The sequence below is a fragment of the Lacerta agilis genome, chromosome 2 (assembly GCF_009819535.1).
Source record: "Lacerta agilis isolate rLacAgi1 chromosome 2, rLacAgi1.pri, whole genome shotgun sequence".
NCBI classification, from domain to species: domain Eukaryota; kingdom Metazoa; phylum Chordata; class Lepidosauria; order Squamata; family Lacertidae; genus Lacerta; species Lacerta agilis.
The window spans coordinates 19,309,335-19,324,798 of NC_046313.1; the positions used below are offsets into that span (position 1 = coordinate 19,309,335).

Genomic DNA, 15,464 nt, shown 5'->3' on the forward strand with positions numbered 1-15,464 from the left:
TAGGCCTACAGAACTGTACTGAAATTATTATTCTTTATTAAATTTATATACCGCCCTTCACAAACTTTCTAACAATTCCTGGATTTACACATAAGCCCTTAGGGCCAGGCTTCCTCAACCTCGGCCCTCCAGATGTTTTTGGCCTACAACTCCCATGATCACTAGCTAGCAGGACCAGTGGCCAGGGATGATGGGAATTGTAGTCTCAAAACATCTGGAGAGCCGAGGTTAAGGAAGCCTGCCTTAGACACATACTGCAGTTAGTACATTGGCAGTGTGTTAACTGTGTCCTAAATTTTAATAAACTAGATCTAGAGCTTATAAGTACAGCTATATGCACAGCTTTGTCAGTTAATGTCATTAGTTTCCACCATAAGATTAATCCTCTCCTTTAAATGATATGGGGGGAAGTGATATGGGGGGGGAAGCAAGAAATTCCGAAAATGTGTAGCTGCATTGTGAAAGGAAAAGGTAATAATGACTCTCCAAGGCCAAGACTCTCCAAGGCATTTATATTTATAGAAAGGGGAATACACATGGTATTAAATATATGTATGTACATACAAATCTGAACTTTTTTAAAAAAGTAACCTTCAATAAAGCAAGGTTGGACAGTTAAGAGCCAACTGTCCATTCTAAATCTTGGGGGTTTAATCCACCAGTTTCTAAACTGATTTGATCACAGTCCTTGGACAGCAGAGGCAAACAGCATGTGTTTCCCAGGATCAGGGAAGAGCAAACCTAGCACTTTTGAAAGACAGGAACCTGGTTCTCTCCAAGAGTCACTTTGCATCCAAAGCCAGATGTGACCATTTGCTTTATGGGGTGGTGCAGAACACCTCCTTTCAGTAGTCTTGCAACAGAACTGCGGAACGTTTTTTGACTCAACGTAGAAGCAAAAAGACCATTTGGTATAATCCTGAGTATCTGCATCATATTTGGGCAGCTCTTGAAACAATTAAAAGTGTATCTTCATCTTCTCCTAACTCTGGGGCCTAGATAAATCTTTTGCATGGTAAGCACTGAATTAATATTTTCTAGCAAGGATATTACCGGAGGAGGGGGGGCGATTCCCTTGACCCTCTTCTTGTATAGTTTGTAGGACACCCAGCATGGGGGTAAGAATTTAATTCCCAATCTTGCACAGCAATAAGATATATGCTTCTTTTCTACATGTTGCCTTAATATTACCATCAGCCAAGCCAAGACTTTCCTGGGCAACTAGTCACCCTCTAAGGCTCACCTTTTCTCCAAGTCTCAGGTGACTTAGGAGGTGTCTGATAGTGTGACAATTGGAGTAAAGCAGAAGTTACAGTCCAAGCGTCCTTGTGGACCAAAAGTGAAGAATCAGCTAACGTTATTGGTGACAGTCATACTCCTGCTGAAGGGGGAAACGCTGAACAATTACAGAAGCATTTCATTGAGAAAGTCACCTTAAAGGAGATCCCATGGCTCTAGGCAGGCTGCTCCATCCCAACAGCTGTCCATGCCACATCTTCATGATGACACTTCCAGGAAGCCATCTGTTGGAGCTCTTTGGTATCACGGGATCAGTGTCGACAATTGCAGTGGAAAGACGAGTGTCTTTTTCCAGCTGGAAGTTACTGGGTTATGGATTAGTCCAGAGGAGCCTGAATCATCTGGATTTTTGACACTAACCAGAACACACTTTCCCCCTTTTGAAACAGCCCTTTTGCTACCTGATGAAGAAAGCCTGGCATCCAAACAGGCCTGGGAGATTTCACTCACAACTCTCGTGGAATCCTCAGCGCTGGAAAGGGCGCCGCACTTTCTTCCGCCGTTTCTGCTTCGAATCTCCTTTCTGGGAGGTACTGTCCACCTTTGATGGAGGGGCAGGAGGGGTTGGCACACTCCCCGGGGACGGTGGTTGGGGCGTGCTGAAAAAGTTCCCGTTCGGCATTTGTCCGTGGTTCCCTTGGAAGATGCGGTTGAAGAAATCCTGCAGTTCTGCAGCTGAAGCAGGGCTGCCGTCTGAAGCAGCTCTTTTGAAGGGGATGGGGAGAGCAGAGGAAAGGGAAGAACAAAATGATACCATCAGATCCAGAACTGACTGCCACAGACCAAGATGCTCGGCTTAACAGTAAAAGCAGGAGGTGGAAAGTACGCTTCGGAGCTCTCAACTGTGCCAGAACCCTGTTCACCACATGCAAAAGGTGCCCAATTTCTATATGGATTCAATGGGACCAGTTTCATCACAGGTTATGAGGAGTCTAGAGTCAAGAATCTGGTCTCTGGGTATTAACTGCTCTACACTCAGGTTGGTGTAATAAGGTGTATCAATCTATTGAAAAAGGAAGCAAGGCCAGAACTAGCACTGCTCATGCACAGGAGTTAGAGGCAAGTTATCTGGAACACTTTATGACTGTGACTAACCCATAGAAGCTGGCAACCGCAATGAAAAACGTATTCCAAATTTCCAATGAACTGTGGGTGGGGCAGGGAAGGAGTCCTAGATTCAGAGCTGCAGACAGAAAGAAAACTGAACACCTGCTAGCTAAATACAGTGGTACCTCTGGTTACGTACTTAATTCGTTCTGGAGGTCCGTTCTTAACCTGAAACTGTTCTTAACCTGAAGCACCACTTTAGCTAATGGGACCCCCTGCTGCCGTTGCGCCGCCAGAACACGATTTCTGTTCTTGTCCTGAAGCAAAGTTCTTAACTTGAAACTTTATTTCTGGGTTAGTGGCGTATGTAACCTGAAGCGTATGTAACCCGAGGTGCCACTGTACTTAGAACTAAGATGAGTTGTTCCCTACCTGTGCATACAGGCTGTTCTAACACGACCATCACTGGCAAGGCATGTTGTGCATAGGACAGGACATCAGAACCCAAATCATCTCCATGCAGAAGAGCTCTGATTGTGCCCAGCACTCCCCCATGTATTTATATAGGAGCTGGACCACTTGTGCCCTCTTGTATGTACGGAGCAGATCCGCTCCCCACATTGGTACTGTATGGGAATCCTCACTCACAGAATATAGCCAGGATGTACACAGGTCTCTGGATGGGGTTCACAGAGCCTGGCATCACTTTAAAAGTTAAGGAAGGACTCGTCCATGTGCAGACTAGGGGACAGAACATTTTTTAAGGGGAAGGAATAAACAACATCATTCATCACTGACCTCTGCCGTCCTCCTGAGCCCCTTGATCCAAAAGATATGTGATATGGAACACGGTGTGTGTCTGGGGAGATTCCTACTCGCTGACAGCCAGCCCATTCTGCACATGAAAAAGGAAAGAAGTAAACTATGAGATGGTGAGAGGTATTTGCCTCTCAGAGAAAGCAGGAATGCCATTAGAATCCAAGCTCCTGCCTTTAAACAGTAACCGCAATCTCAGCAGCAGCATGATTTATCATTCATAGGGCACCCCATCCAACTATTTAAAAATCCTTCTCATGGCAGCCTTTTGGGGGGTCAAAGTTGTTACTGTGTTTTGAATGAGAGATGTGTTTGCTTGCAACAAAACGTAGAGCTGCCCAGATTTAGCTTAAGTTTCAAAATCTACACAGCAGATCACCCGCGCTGAACAGAATAGAAGGTAAAGACGTTAGCATCTAATCCATGGATAGGCAAACTCAGGCCCGGGGGCCGGATCTGGCCCAATCGCCTTCTAAATCCGGCCCACGGACGGTCCGGGAATCAGTGTGTTTTTACATGAGTAAAATGTGTCCTTTTATTTAAAATGCATCTCTGGGTTATTTGTGGGGCCTGCCTGGTGTTTTTACATGAGTAGAATGTGTCCTTTTATTTAAAATGCAACTCTGGTTTATTTGTGGGGCATAGGAATTTGTTCATTCCCCCCCCCCCTTCAAAATATATTCCGGCCCCCCACAAGGTCTGAGAGACAGTGGACCGGCCCCCTGCTGAAAAAGTTTGCTGACCGCTGATCTAATCCATGAATGGCAAATATCCAATGGGAGGAAAGGGGAATATAGTTCTAAAACCCCATTTAGTTCTAAAACCCCATTTAACCACCTTCCTTCCACTTCCATTCCCACTTGTCCAGAAGTGTGGTGCCGTTACCTGTGATGTCGTAAACCTTTCCATCCATCATGGCAAAATACGTGATCTTCAGCCCTAGCATACTGGATTCAGCCCAGAAGTCTCCCTCCTCGGCCGCATGAAGCTTGCTACATTCTGCACAGTAGCGAGCATTCAGTGGGTCACGATCCATCTCAAACCGCCTGCAGCAGCAAAGAGTTTATCAGAGACCAGAGAGTACAGGTGTGCGTGCCTGATTTTCTAGAGTTTGAAACTTTTAACTCTCTCCTCCCCCCATCCAAGGTTTCTTCGTTTCAGAGAGGACCGACAGATTCTGCATCCATAAAATGCTTAGAAGGATCAGTAGCCCTAAGAAGAGGGAAGGGTAGCTAAGCCATGAATGAAATAGAAAATTCTTTCCAGTAGCACCTTAGAGACCAACTGAGTTTGTTCTTGGTATGAGCTTTCGTGTGCATGCACACGAAAGCTCATACCAAGAACAAACTCAGTTGGTCTCTAAGGTGCTACTGGAAAGAATTTTCTATTTTGTTTCGACTATGGCAGACCAACACAGCTACCCACCTGTAACTTAAGCCATGAATGACAGCATCACATTTCCAAGCTGCTGGAAACCTTCCCGGCTGTTTTTCTTATGCCTTAACTTCTTCAGCTACTGCCCACTTGATTCCAAAGCTTTTCCATGGATGCTTAGAACCGTAAAGATAGCACAGATAGATAGCTTTGCTGCCCAGCAAGAATTGGGGTACTACACACTCTGGATAGCAGACATGCCCTCGCTATTATTGCACCCGGCCTGAAATAATGGTTGGGACCATTGAGGAGTTAACGGCAGCTGGCCACTTACCTGTGTTTCCCCTGACACTTGTTACACATCATTGTGTTCATGGCTTCTTTTAGGTCATCCTGAAGCTTAGAAAGGAACTCGTTCATCGATTTGGTCAGCTCTGTCTCTGCCATGCGCTTGCTTGAAAAGAGCAACAAGGGAAGTCAGAAGCCAATGGCGGTAGCGTCAGTACAAGAAAGAAACCCGGACAATGCCAGACTAAGGCTACAGTACTTTAAAGCAACAGAACTTTCTTCTAGGTGACGACAACTAGGACCAGGCAGCAAGAAATAAGTGCTATATGCTTGAGGCAATATTAGCCCCCTTCCCCCAGCCACTTGTCTAACTTAACTGCCATTCTGTCACTGTATTTACACTGGTGACTTCAAAACTAGATACTCCTAAATATAACTGATTCAGATACCGGTACATTCTGCTTCTCATATTGGGAAATCTTCCAGTATTTTAAACAGGCAGGAACACTTTCATAACATGTCAAAGCATTGTAGGATATACGGGGAACTTGAAAGGCGTTCACTATAGTGTGCTCAGTGAACAAAATGTTCCCCGATGTATTCCCAGATACTCCCTGGCAGTGTAGCATGGCCTCCAGTTAGATCACACAGCAAACACATGATGGTCATTTCAGCCTTGCATTTGAAGCAACTCTGCCTAACTCCAAATGTGTGTGTGTATCCTTCGCTGTATCCGGTTTCTCATGAGGTGACAGGAATGGCTAGGAGTTTTATTTAAATTGTGCTGCTATTCCTGAGAGTGTGTCTGAGGAGCCAGGATCAACTTGATGAAACCATGCCACTCAGCATCCTCCGACAGAACATACTAGACTCTGGAGGACTCTGTGCCAGACCAAGATGCAAGGACAATTGCAGAAGAATTGACAATAATGTAAGTCAGGCTTCCTCAACCTCGGCCCTCCAGATGTTTTTGGAGGGCCATGATCCCTAGCTAGCAGGAACAGTGGTCAGGGATGATGGGAATTGTAGTCTCAAAACACCTGGAGGGCTGAGGTTGAGGAAGCCTGAAATAAGTAGACCTGAGACTGTTCCTTGCTAGGTAGCAGGTAACTTCAGGTATTAACAGGGATGTCACTCAGTTAAAAAAAAAAAACCTTACCCAATTAATCTACTCAAATTTGAATGATTAGCCTGCTAAACAACTGATTACGTCTACATACAGGGAAAACAGTTTTTTTAAAAGCACACTTCATGTTTTGCTGATGCACCTGTATATCACAGCATGCAACATTTTAGAGGCAGAATCCCCTTTCTGCCTCATATAATGCAGAGGTGGAAAATGCCTCTTCTAAGATAGTGCCCACCATCCTCATTTTTAATGAAACCTTATTGTTGCTGCTGTTGTTACCTTTAAAAGATCTATTGCCCAATTAACTGGAAGTAACTTTTTTTTTTTTTGCTGATTACACCTTCCATTTGGGTCAACTAAATGAAATCTAGACCTTCCACACCCTTCCCACTGAGCTATGTTGCAATTTTAAATCTAAGCCTAAGAAGCCAGTCTCACAAAACAGTGGCTCTTTCAAGCCAGCATGTTGTAGCCTGGTTTTTAGAGTTCCAAACTTTTCTACAAGAGCTGGGAGTCAGAGCAGTGCAGCAGCTGGTTGGCCTCAGCCAGTACTCCTCTGGGTCTTCTCCTCAGAAGGCCTTTAGACCAAGAGCACACTCGGCACCCTTATCTCCAGCACTCTTATCTAGTTATAGATAATGCCCTTGCACAATTGCCAGGTGGAGAGGAGTTCAATTTCTTCTTTCTACCAGTTTGGATACATTAATTTACTACAATCCACGGAGGATGGGGGTGTCTGGTGATAATACACTTCTTTCAATAAGATAAAGGATAAGGTGCCACCACAGTACTGGCCTCTACCTCGAAGGGAGGGCAGAAGCAGAGGTTAACACAAGCAGCAGTTAGAGTTACAAGCTCATTTTCAAAACCATTTAACTTGAGCATCTGTATCCAGCTGTGAAGACTTGTGCTCCTGTGCATATTAATAGTGTGCTAGAGATGCACTTAACCTGGCCAGTTAGCCCTGGTGATCCCAATGATGTTTGTTTTTATGCTGTTTTTTAGCTGTTTTTAAAGTTGTTTTAATCATTGTCTTACATTTGTTGTTAGCCTCCCAGAGCCCGGTTTTTGGATCGGGAAGGGCAGGGTAGAAATAAAAAATTATATTATTATTATTATTATTTATTATTACTTACTCCTAAACAACCCCATGATGGGCACTCAGGAGGGCTTGATTGGCTATTTGCAGGAGAGTTAGTAATTTAAGAGAATCGTACCCCACCTTTCCATTTTCTTTACAGGGCAGCATTTTGCATACATCTGGAACATTTAAATAACTCTTGGTCACAAGATGAGGCCAGTGACCAGGGCCTCATTTGCAATGCATCTTCCTGGCCATTAAACATGGCCTTACTTTGAGAGCAGCACCCTCCCAGTCCATAGGTAATGTAGACTCTTGATTCCAAAACATTGTGGCCAAATGGATTTCAGTCCACTCACATTTCATATTCCTTCCTCCTCTCTGGATTGCTGACAATATCCCAGGCTGCCCGCAGTACCTTGAAGGCCTCTTCTGCTCGCGGATGCTTATTCTTGTCTGGGTGAACCTGTGCAACACCCCGTCCCGTCCCAAAACCCAACAGAAAGTCAGAAAATGCCTGTATTGTGGCATCAATAGCATTTAGTTTCTTCAGCACATGGGAAAAGCACATCATATACATGAACGCAGTAATCCTTTTTATTTATATATATATTTTTAATTTGTATTTTCCCAAAGTTTCAGTACACACATGCATATTCTACATATTTTTATCCATCTATTCCCTTTAGACTTCCCATCCCACTGGGGCTTCCTGCTTTCCCTTTTTATGCTGCATATCCTTAGCCAGGAAATTACCACTCATTGTTGTTCTGTTTGTTAACCTAGTTTGTAATTACTGCTCAATAATAATAATAATAATAATAATAATAATAATAACAATAATAATAATTTATTACTTATTTCCCCAGCCACTCTGGGTGGCTTCCAACAGGATATTAAGAACACAATAAAACATCAAACATTAAAAACTTCCCTAAACAGGGCTGCCTTCCGATGTCTTCTGAAAGTCAGACAGCTGTTTATTTCCTTGACATCTGCTTATATGTCAATTCCTACATGCAGATTTATTTGGTTGTTGTACCTCTTTAGATAATCTATAAATAATTCCCATTCCTCCCCCAGCTGTGTTTCTCCCTGGTCTCTAATTTTTGTTGTCATGCTGGCCAATTCTATATACTCTGTCAATTTCTTTTGCCATCCCTCTATCGATGGGAATGTTTGTTCTTTCCAATGTTGTGCATATAATATTCATTAACTCAGTAATCCTAATAGGCACCTCGTAATGTAGACTGGCATTATCATCCACATATCCCATACGGATCGACAGAATAAGAGTGGCAGAAACTTGAACCAGAACTTCCGATTAATGTTTTCTTAATACCAGCATGTTTTCTGTTCAAGAGCTCAGACTGGAGAGACATGCTTCCTCCAAGGTAGCCATGCCCAATCATAACAAGGAATGAATAAGATACAATTGCTTTTGATTAAAACCAATCCTTGTCACAAATGAGGCCAGCCCCTGTGGTCAGTGAGACAGATTAGCAGTTCCCAGTGAAGACAGGGCCTGAGTGGTCTGCCCATGGCCCCACATCAACATTGCACTACTGCAGTTCAGTTGCCCTTTTAACTCATTTTGGGATGGGCGAAAGGGAGCAGATTTGCATCCTTAAAGCTTCAGGCTGGTAATTTTCCAGCCCTAGTAACTAGGCAGAAAGTTTACCACCTGAAGGCATTAAGTCAAGACAGGTTTAACCTGGCTTCCCAGCATACTGCTGCTTGATACCTGAAGCAGAAAAACTAGCAGAGTGATTACTCATCACAATGGCCTGGACAAGCAAGCTGCTGACAGTGATCATGCCAGCCTGATAAAAAAAGGATTAGCAAAACTTTGTCCCTGCAAGTAGCACAGTAATCTTGAAGGCCCTAGAGCAGGGGTCAGCAACCTTTTTCAGCCGTGAGCAGGTTTACCATCCCTCAGACCATGGGCCGGACTATATTTTGGAAAGAAAAAAAAGAACGAATTCCTATGCCCCACAAAGAACTCAGAGATGAATTTTAAATAAAAGGATACATTCTACTCATGTAAAAATATGCTGATTCCCGGACCATCCGCAGGCCGGATTGAAGAAGGCGATTGGGCGGCATCTGGCCCATTGGCCTTAGGTTGCCTACCCGTGTCCTAGAGTGTGCAGCAGGGCATGGTAGATGAGTCAAGAGGAAGCAAAAGGACTGCTAAACCTACAAGTGAGAGACACTGTTGAACAAACTGGCTGGATAATATCATCTGAACCTCCCCCTCCACTCAAACCCACATTAAACTGCTAACTGTGCCAACCAGATGCAGAGGGGGCCCCTGCCTGCACCTTGAAGAAAACCAGCAGTAGCTTTGCAAATCCACGTAGTGAACATAGTGGTATTCGTGAATTGCAAGCCCAAGGCAGCAGAGAAATATGATGGCACCTTTCTCAAGACACCCAATCGTCTTCCTCCAGCTCAAAAGGAATGTGCTCACCAGTACTGCCAAGTGCCGATAGGCTCTCTTCAGCTCAGCATCCGATGCAGTTGCCTCCAAGCGCAAGACCTGGAAAGGGTTAAGCTCTTCTTCGGGGGTATGTGCCATAGCCAGCAAGCGTGCCACCTCTTCACCAGGCTGGTATGGCTCAGATCCTCCAGGAGACCCATTGTAAGCAGTGTCCCCTGGCTGGCTGGTCCTTAATCCTTTGGGCATCCAAAGGAGGGTTTGCCACTTAAGCAGCAGGCCGGCTGCCCACTTGCAAGTCCTGCTTTCTTTAAAGAGGGCCCAAACTTGGGGCAGGTCAACGGCTGAGACAATCCAGGCTCCCTGACTGGTGTGGGCCAATCTACCCAAGACACTGAAAAGGGCTGATTTAGAGACCCGCCAGCAGAGTCTCAGGCTACCCAGGAGAAGCATGAGCACCAGAAAGAGTATAGCACATAGCATCTTAAGCAGGCGGTAAGCCACACTAAGCCACGAGCCCAGCCACCACGTCACTTTCCTGCAGCCCAGCCTTGCATGCTGGATCCAAGTCCGCATGCTGGTTCGGATGGTATCCAGATCATGAGCGCTTAAGGAGCAGCAAGAGTACAGGAGCTTCCCACCAGCTTCCACACCCTCACCACACCTGTGGGTGACCTGCACAATCAGGCTGATAAAGAGTTTGAAGCAGGAGACGCAGAAGGAAGCTAACCCTTCCAGATGTTTGAGGAGCTGAACTTGGATGTCATGGTGCCGCCCACCGTCACTCCTCTTCCTGGCCTGCCTGTGCTTTCCCCCAGATAGTGCAAAACGCCCTTCGCCCTTGGCTGCAGAGTGGTGCTTTTGCTGCCGGGCAACCTTCCTTCCACCGGGAGCCCGAGTACAGCCTGGGACCTCCTCCTTGGCCTTAGATGCCGCATCATCTTCAACGTCTTCCTCCTGGCCTTGTGGTAACTTGGACGGGCCTTTCTCCTTGGAGGCCGAAAGCCAGTGCTGGCAAGTGAAACCACACAAGCCATTCCCCTTCTCTGAATAAGTTTCGGAGAGATCAGGGATATCTCCTTGACAATTACAAGAGCCAGCTTCATTGGCGGGGGTGTTGTAGCCAGCGAAGTGCAAGTTGCCGTTATCTTGATCGCTCCTTTTCTTCCAAGTGGTTTCAGTTCCACTAGCACCCTCCTCCTCCTCCTCCTCACCCAAAATCCCAGCTTCTCCAGCAGCCTGCTCACAAGCCTCTGCCGCTTCCAAAACCAGCCCCTCTTTGCCGGGGCAACCTTCGCAACTGCAGCACTCTTGGGAGACCTGGCCGGCGGCTAGCAGGTCGCTTCCTGCATGAGCACCGCCTGAGACGGAGCTGCTCTCGTTCGCCATACAAGGGCTGCCAGTACCCGGAACAGTCCTGCCCAAATCAGGGCAACCTGGCTTGCGTTCAAACAGATCTCCAGTCTCACACCCAGCGTCCTCCATGGCGTTGGGCTTCCAGGGTTACTCTGTCCTCGACGAACGGTTAAGTTACAGCCATCGTCGATCCCTCCGCCTGCAAAAATAATAACAACAATAACCGGAGAGATTCAAAATCCAGGCGATACTTCTAAAAACCGCAGCACCAACCCGCCCGCCCCCCCCACGCCCTGGACGTGTATCCCACGATCTCTCACCCCACCCCCCACCCCCAATAATGGTTAACAGGAAGCTAGATCCCTACCACCCACTTCTAGGACTAGGGTGGGGGCAGAGAAAAGTGGGGGCCGCTCCATGCTTGGGGTGGCGGGAAAGGACTCAAAGCGTGTGTCCCCCCCCCCCAAACGAAGAGGGACAGGAGACACGAAAGAAAGCGGGGAGTACGTGGGGAGGGGAGCTTACCTGGTCCTGTTACCCTGGCAACGAGAGGGGGCGCTACTTCTCCCTCCTCTTGCCCCCTCACTCCCTGCCTCCGCGAGCCTCCACTTCCGCCCGCCTATGTGTGACATCTCTTTCCCCGCCTTCTGCGTCCGGGTCAAGTGCGTGGGTGGGAAGGGGGGGCGGGGCGCGTGGTAGCGTCATCACCCGTCCCGGCCGCGTCGTTCTGTTTCTTAAAGGGCCCGAGCGCAAAATTCCCGGCAGAGCCGCCCTGCAGCGCTTCCCTCTGGCTCTTCCCTCCTGAGCCCGGATGAGAGTGGGGCGAGTTCGCCTGGCGCGGTTGCCTCGGACCGATCAGGGGGCGGGAGGTGCTTCTTGGACCGCCTGTCGGCTGCCTGGCTTCTCTAATGGCAAAGGTGATTCAGAGCTGATCAGCCTAATGCAGGGTGCGCAAACTTCGTGCTCGTCGGATCGGCTCTGTTTTATTTTCTAGGAGCCACCAGATCCCTGCCAGCCACGCCCAGATCCAGAAGAGATCCAGTTAAGAGTTAAAGAACAACTGTGCCTCTGAGCACATTATGAATCTAGGAAATCGTTTCACGCGCAGAAGTCCGCGCCTGGCTAGCTTTCTTCGCTCTACGTGCCAAATTTAGGTGTGTGTGTGTGGGGGGGGAATATTATTCTTGTTGCTGTTTAGCAGCTGGGAGTCACAAACCATTCCCAATCTTTTAACAAGTTACCCCAGGCATCAACCAGTCGATCTAGCTTCTGCCCACCCCCGATTATTTTTTTTAATCTTGTTGGCATCCATTTGACACACCTGGGCAGTGTGTATGGGGGTTCTGGGCTAGCCAGATTTTTAAAATATTTATATTTTATTAAGGTGATTTCATTTAAAAGAAATAAAGTGATACTAGGGGAAGAAAAGAAGGGAAAGTGGCAGGGAGAAAAACAACAGCAGCAAAGATACATATAAAAGTTATATGCCCCCCAAAAGCAATATACAATATTCCCATACATTCTTGTATAAACTGGTATAGTGTTATTGTCCTAGTGCTTATGTAAATGTTAATAGCCTGCTACATTTTGTATAAACTCATTCCAAATGTTATCATATTTATCCTTACAGAGTCTGTGCCTGTAAGCAGTCTGTTCCTAAATTGCCAGTGATATCATATCATCAGTCCATTGATTGAAGGGTATCGTATCTTTATTACTCCAATTCCTCAATATCAATCTCTTGGCCACCATTAGAACACGGAAAATCCATTTCCGTTGTCCCGTTGATAATTTCCATACTGCAGGTATATATAGTTCAATAAAATATTCTCCGCTGAAATATTTAACTTTTTCTGCACAGTCAGCACTTTCTCCAAAAACCTGTTAAGTAAAGAACTGTGTTTCAGAGAGGCATTGTTCTGGGCTACCCAGATGACAAGACCCCCGTCCCCCTTCTCTGCCTTGCTGATGTGGTCCCAAGGAAAGCAGAGTAATATATTTGGAACCACCTTGAATTTATCTACCATCTCCAATACAGCAAGAAATCAACAGTGCTTGCTTCTGAACAAACATACATACACTGGATCTAGCTGCAATGTTTTATTTCAGTCTGGTCAGTGCTGAATCAGTTAAAAGTAGAGGTGACCAAGACTCAACTGTCAGAACCATGCACTTAATCCTAGGAGGACAGTAGTGAGGGCAAAACACTGCAAAGAGTAGAGGCATTTTTTAGACAGAGAAACCTCCAGATAATACTAAAGCAGAATAGGTCACTGGGTCGGCATTTAAAGTACTGCTGAATGAGCTGACCTTGCTAGCCAAATGCAGTGGTTCCATGACAAATGGATCAATGTGGAAAGAGTTCCCTGAGGGTAGAAGTTTGAATGCCACTGTGATAAATCAAAGCAAAGCATTTTTAAAATCAAGACCTGAAAAGCTTGAGGTATTGGATCAAAACCTGAGTTACTAAATCAATGTTCCCTGCAAGGCAAGAGCTCCATTGTTAGCAAGATAATTTCATTTTGTGGATTGAAACAAGTGGGCTTCAGTCTGCAAAAGCTTGTGCCGCAATAAATCTGTTTGTCTTTAGGGTGCTGCAAGACTCCTTTTTGATTTCATGATAAGAAAGGCATTCACTGATAGAGATCAGAAGTTTAAAATGGAGCAGACAAAAGTCCCTGAAGTAAAGCAATAGGAAGCATTGTAATGTTCTTTGCTTTTTTTACCACACCATTTGAAATGTGATTTGAATTAATGTATACATCTGTAGCTACCCCAGTTTTCATGATTTGGACTTTACAGTGGGTGAAGAAATGAAGACTCCCAAGATTAAAATAAAGAACCACGCAGGGCAATTCTATAGCCTCAATACTAGAGTGGTACTTTTGCTACCTGAAGATCAGCAAAACTTACAGCACAATCCTAACCCTGTCTATTCAAGAAGTCCTCTTGAATGTAATAGGCCTCTTAGGTACCGTAAATGGACTTAGCACTGCAGTATGCTGTACTTTCCCAGCAGAAAAGTTGAGAAGCAAAACACCACTACGAAAAGCAGATAATGGAAACATGCTTCCACAGACTTCCAAGAGCATGCAAAGGCCTGGGCTGCAATAGTTCTCTCCTGATTATATACTGAGGTCATCTAACAAAGCCATGCAAAGATTGGTTATGGAACTCCCTTCCCCTGGATGTGTGCCCAGAACCTGAATATCAACTGGAAGCACTTGAGAATATTTTAATTTGGGCTGGCTTTTACCTAAGCCTGAATCCTAAAAGACCATGCAGTCTTCCGAGCATAGCTGTCAACTTTTCCCTTCTCTTGCGAGGAATCCTATCCGGAATAAGGGAATTTCCCTTTTAAAAAGGGGAAAGTTGACAGCTATGCTTCCCGAGGGAAATTGGTGCTTCAGGAAAAACATGATCTCTTTCAAATAATGTAAAGGGTTTTCAAATCAAGTTCCAGTTTTCACCAGCAGAGGACAATTCATCCCCTTTAAACTCCCCTCTCTCAAAAGAGGCAACAGCTGGTAGATATGCATTGTTGCAAAGGAAATTGACGTGGGCATGTCCTGGCTGGCATCGTGGCATCTGGGGAATGAGTTGGACCTTCAAAGCCAGGGGTATATCCTGTAACTTGAGGAAGCACAAACTCACCGAGAATGCAGATCCAGTGATTTGGGAGTCTGTGGGAGCAGCTTGGAAATTTGGCTGCCTTCGTAGAGCAAGGAACAATATTTTCCGCTCTTTTGGATACAAAATCTTCCCTACTACGTTTCTGCTTGGAGTTTCATTAGATTCAGCCAGGTGTGTTTCCTCAATCCCCCAGACAACCCACTTCCTTCCACATGTTGGAGTTTAACAGCAAAATCTAGGACATAGCTGGAATAATTATTAGTTGGAATAAGCTATAGAATTGGGCCCTTAATGCAACTAAAATATCTAAGGATATTTGGACCTAGCAGGTGGGTAGCGTAAGACTACATTTTCCAAGAAGAAGGTACATGAAAAGTGTTTAACAGTATAGTCAGTATAGTAAAAAAGGTAAAAAAAAAAAAAAAGGTAAAGGAGCCCTGGACAGTTAAGTCCAGTCAAAGGCGACTATGGGGTTGCGGTGCTCATCTCGCTTTCAGGCCGAGGGAGCTGGCGTTTGTCCACAGACAGTTTTCCAGGTCATGTGACTAGCATGACTAAACTACTTCTGGCACAACGGGACACCATGATGGAAACCAGAGCGCACGGAAACACAGTTTACCATCCTGTCACAGCAGTACCTATTTATCTACTTGCTCTGGCATGCTTTTGAACTGCTAGGTGGGCAGAAGCTGGGACAGAGCAATGGGAGCTCATCCCATTGCAGGGATCCGAACTGCCGACCTTCTGATCGGCAAGCCCAAGAGGCTCAGTGGTTTAGACCACAGCACCACCTGCATCCCTTAGTCAGCATAGTAAACGCATGCAGTAGAGTCATACACATGCCTATTCAGAAGCCCTATTCAGTTCAATGGGACTTCTAGTTAAGAGGGCATAAGATTGCAGCCTAAAACATTGCTAATCTTATGATTTAACAGAGTAATCCTAGCTATGTCTACTCAGAAGTAAATCTGATTGAATTTAATGAGGCCTTCTCTCAGGTA

The 15,464-nt window shown here is 45.6% G+C and overlaps 1 protein-coding gene across 1 annotated transcript; it reads right to left on the minus strand.

Annotated features, from left to right (window-relative positions):
- Positions 1–495: 495 nt before the first annotated feature.
- DNAJC14 (DnaJ heat shock protein family (Hsp40) member C14) lies at positions 496–11,483 on the minus strand. Its single transcript, XM_033138814.1, has 7 exons — positions 11,356–11,483; positions 9,508–11,029; positions 7,394–7,500; positions 4,871–4,990; positions 4,048–4,208; positions 3,145–3,241; positions 496–2,003 (listed from the first exon to the last, which is right to left on the minus strand). The coding sequence occupies exons 2-7, from the start codon at positions 10,957–10,959 to the stop codon at positions 1,766–1,768; spliced, it is 2,175 nt and encodes a 724-aa protein (XP_032994705.1). The 5' UTR covers positions 10,960–11,029; positions 11,356–11,483; the 3' UTR covers positions 496–1,765.
- Positions 11,484–15,464: the final 3,981 nt, after the last annotated feature.

Bases quoted from the DNA above. Each gene is read 5' to 3' on its own strand.
- DNAJC14 (XM_033138814.1), bottom strand. From the start codon at position 10,959: ATGGAGGACGCTGGGTGTGAGACTGGAGATCTGTTTGAACGCAAGCCA. The intron at 4,991-7,393 runs GTGAGTGGACTG...GCTCTTTTCAAG, and splicing joins AGGAGGAAGGAATATGAAAT to CAAGCGCATGGCAGAGACAG. The intron at 2,004-3,144 runs GTCAGTGATGAA...CCCCTTCAAAAG, and splicing joins GGCTCAGGAGGACGGCAGAG to AGCTGCTTCAGACGGCAGCC.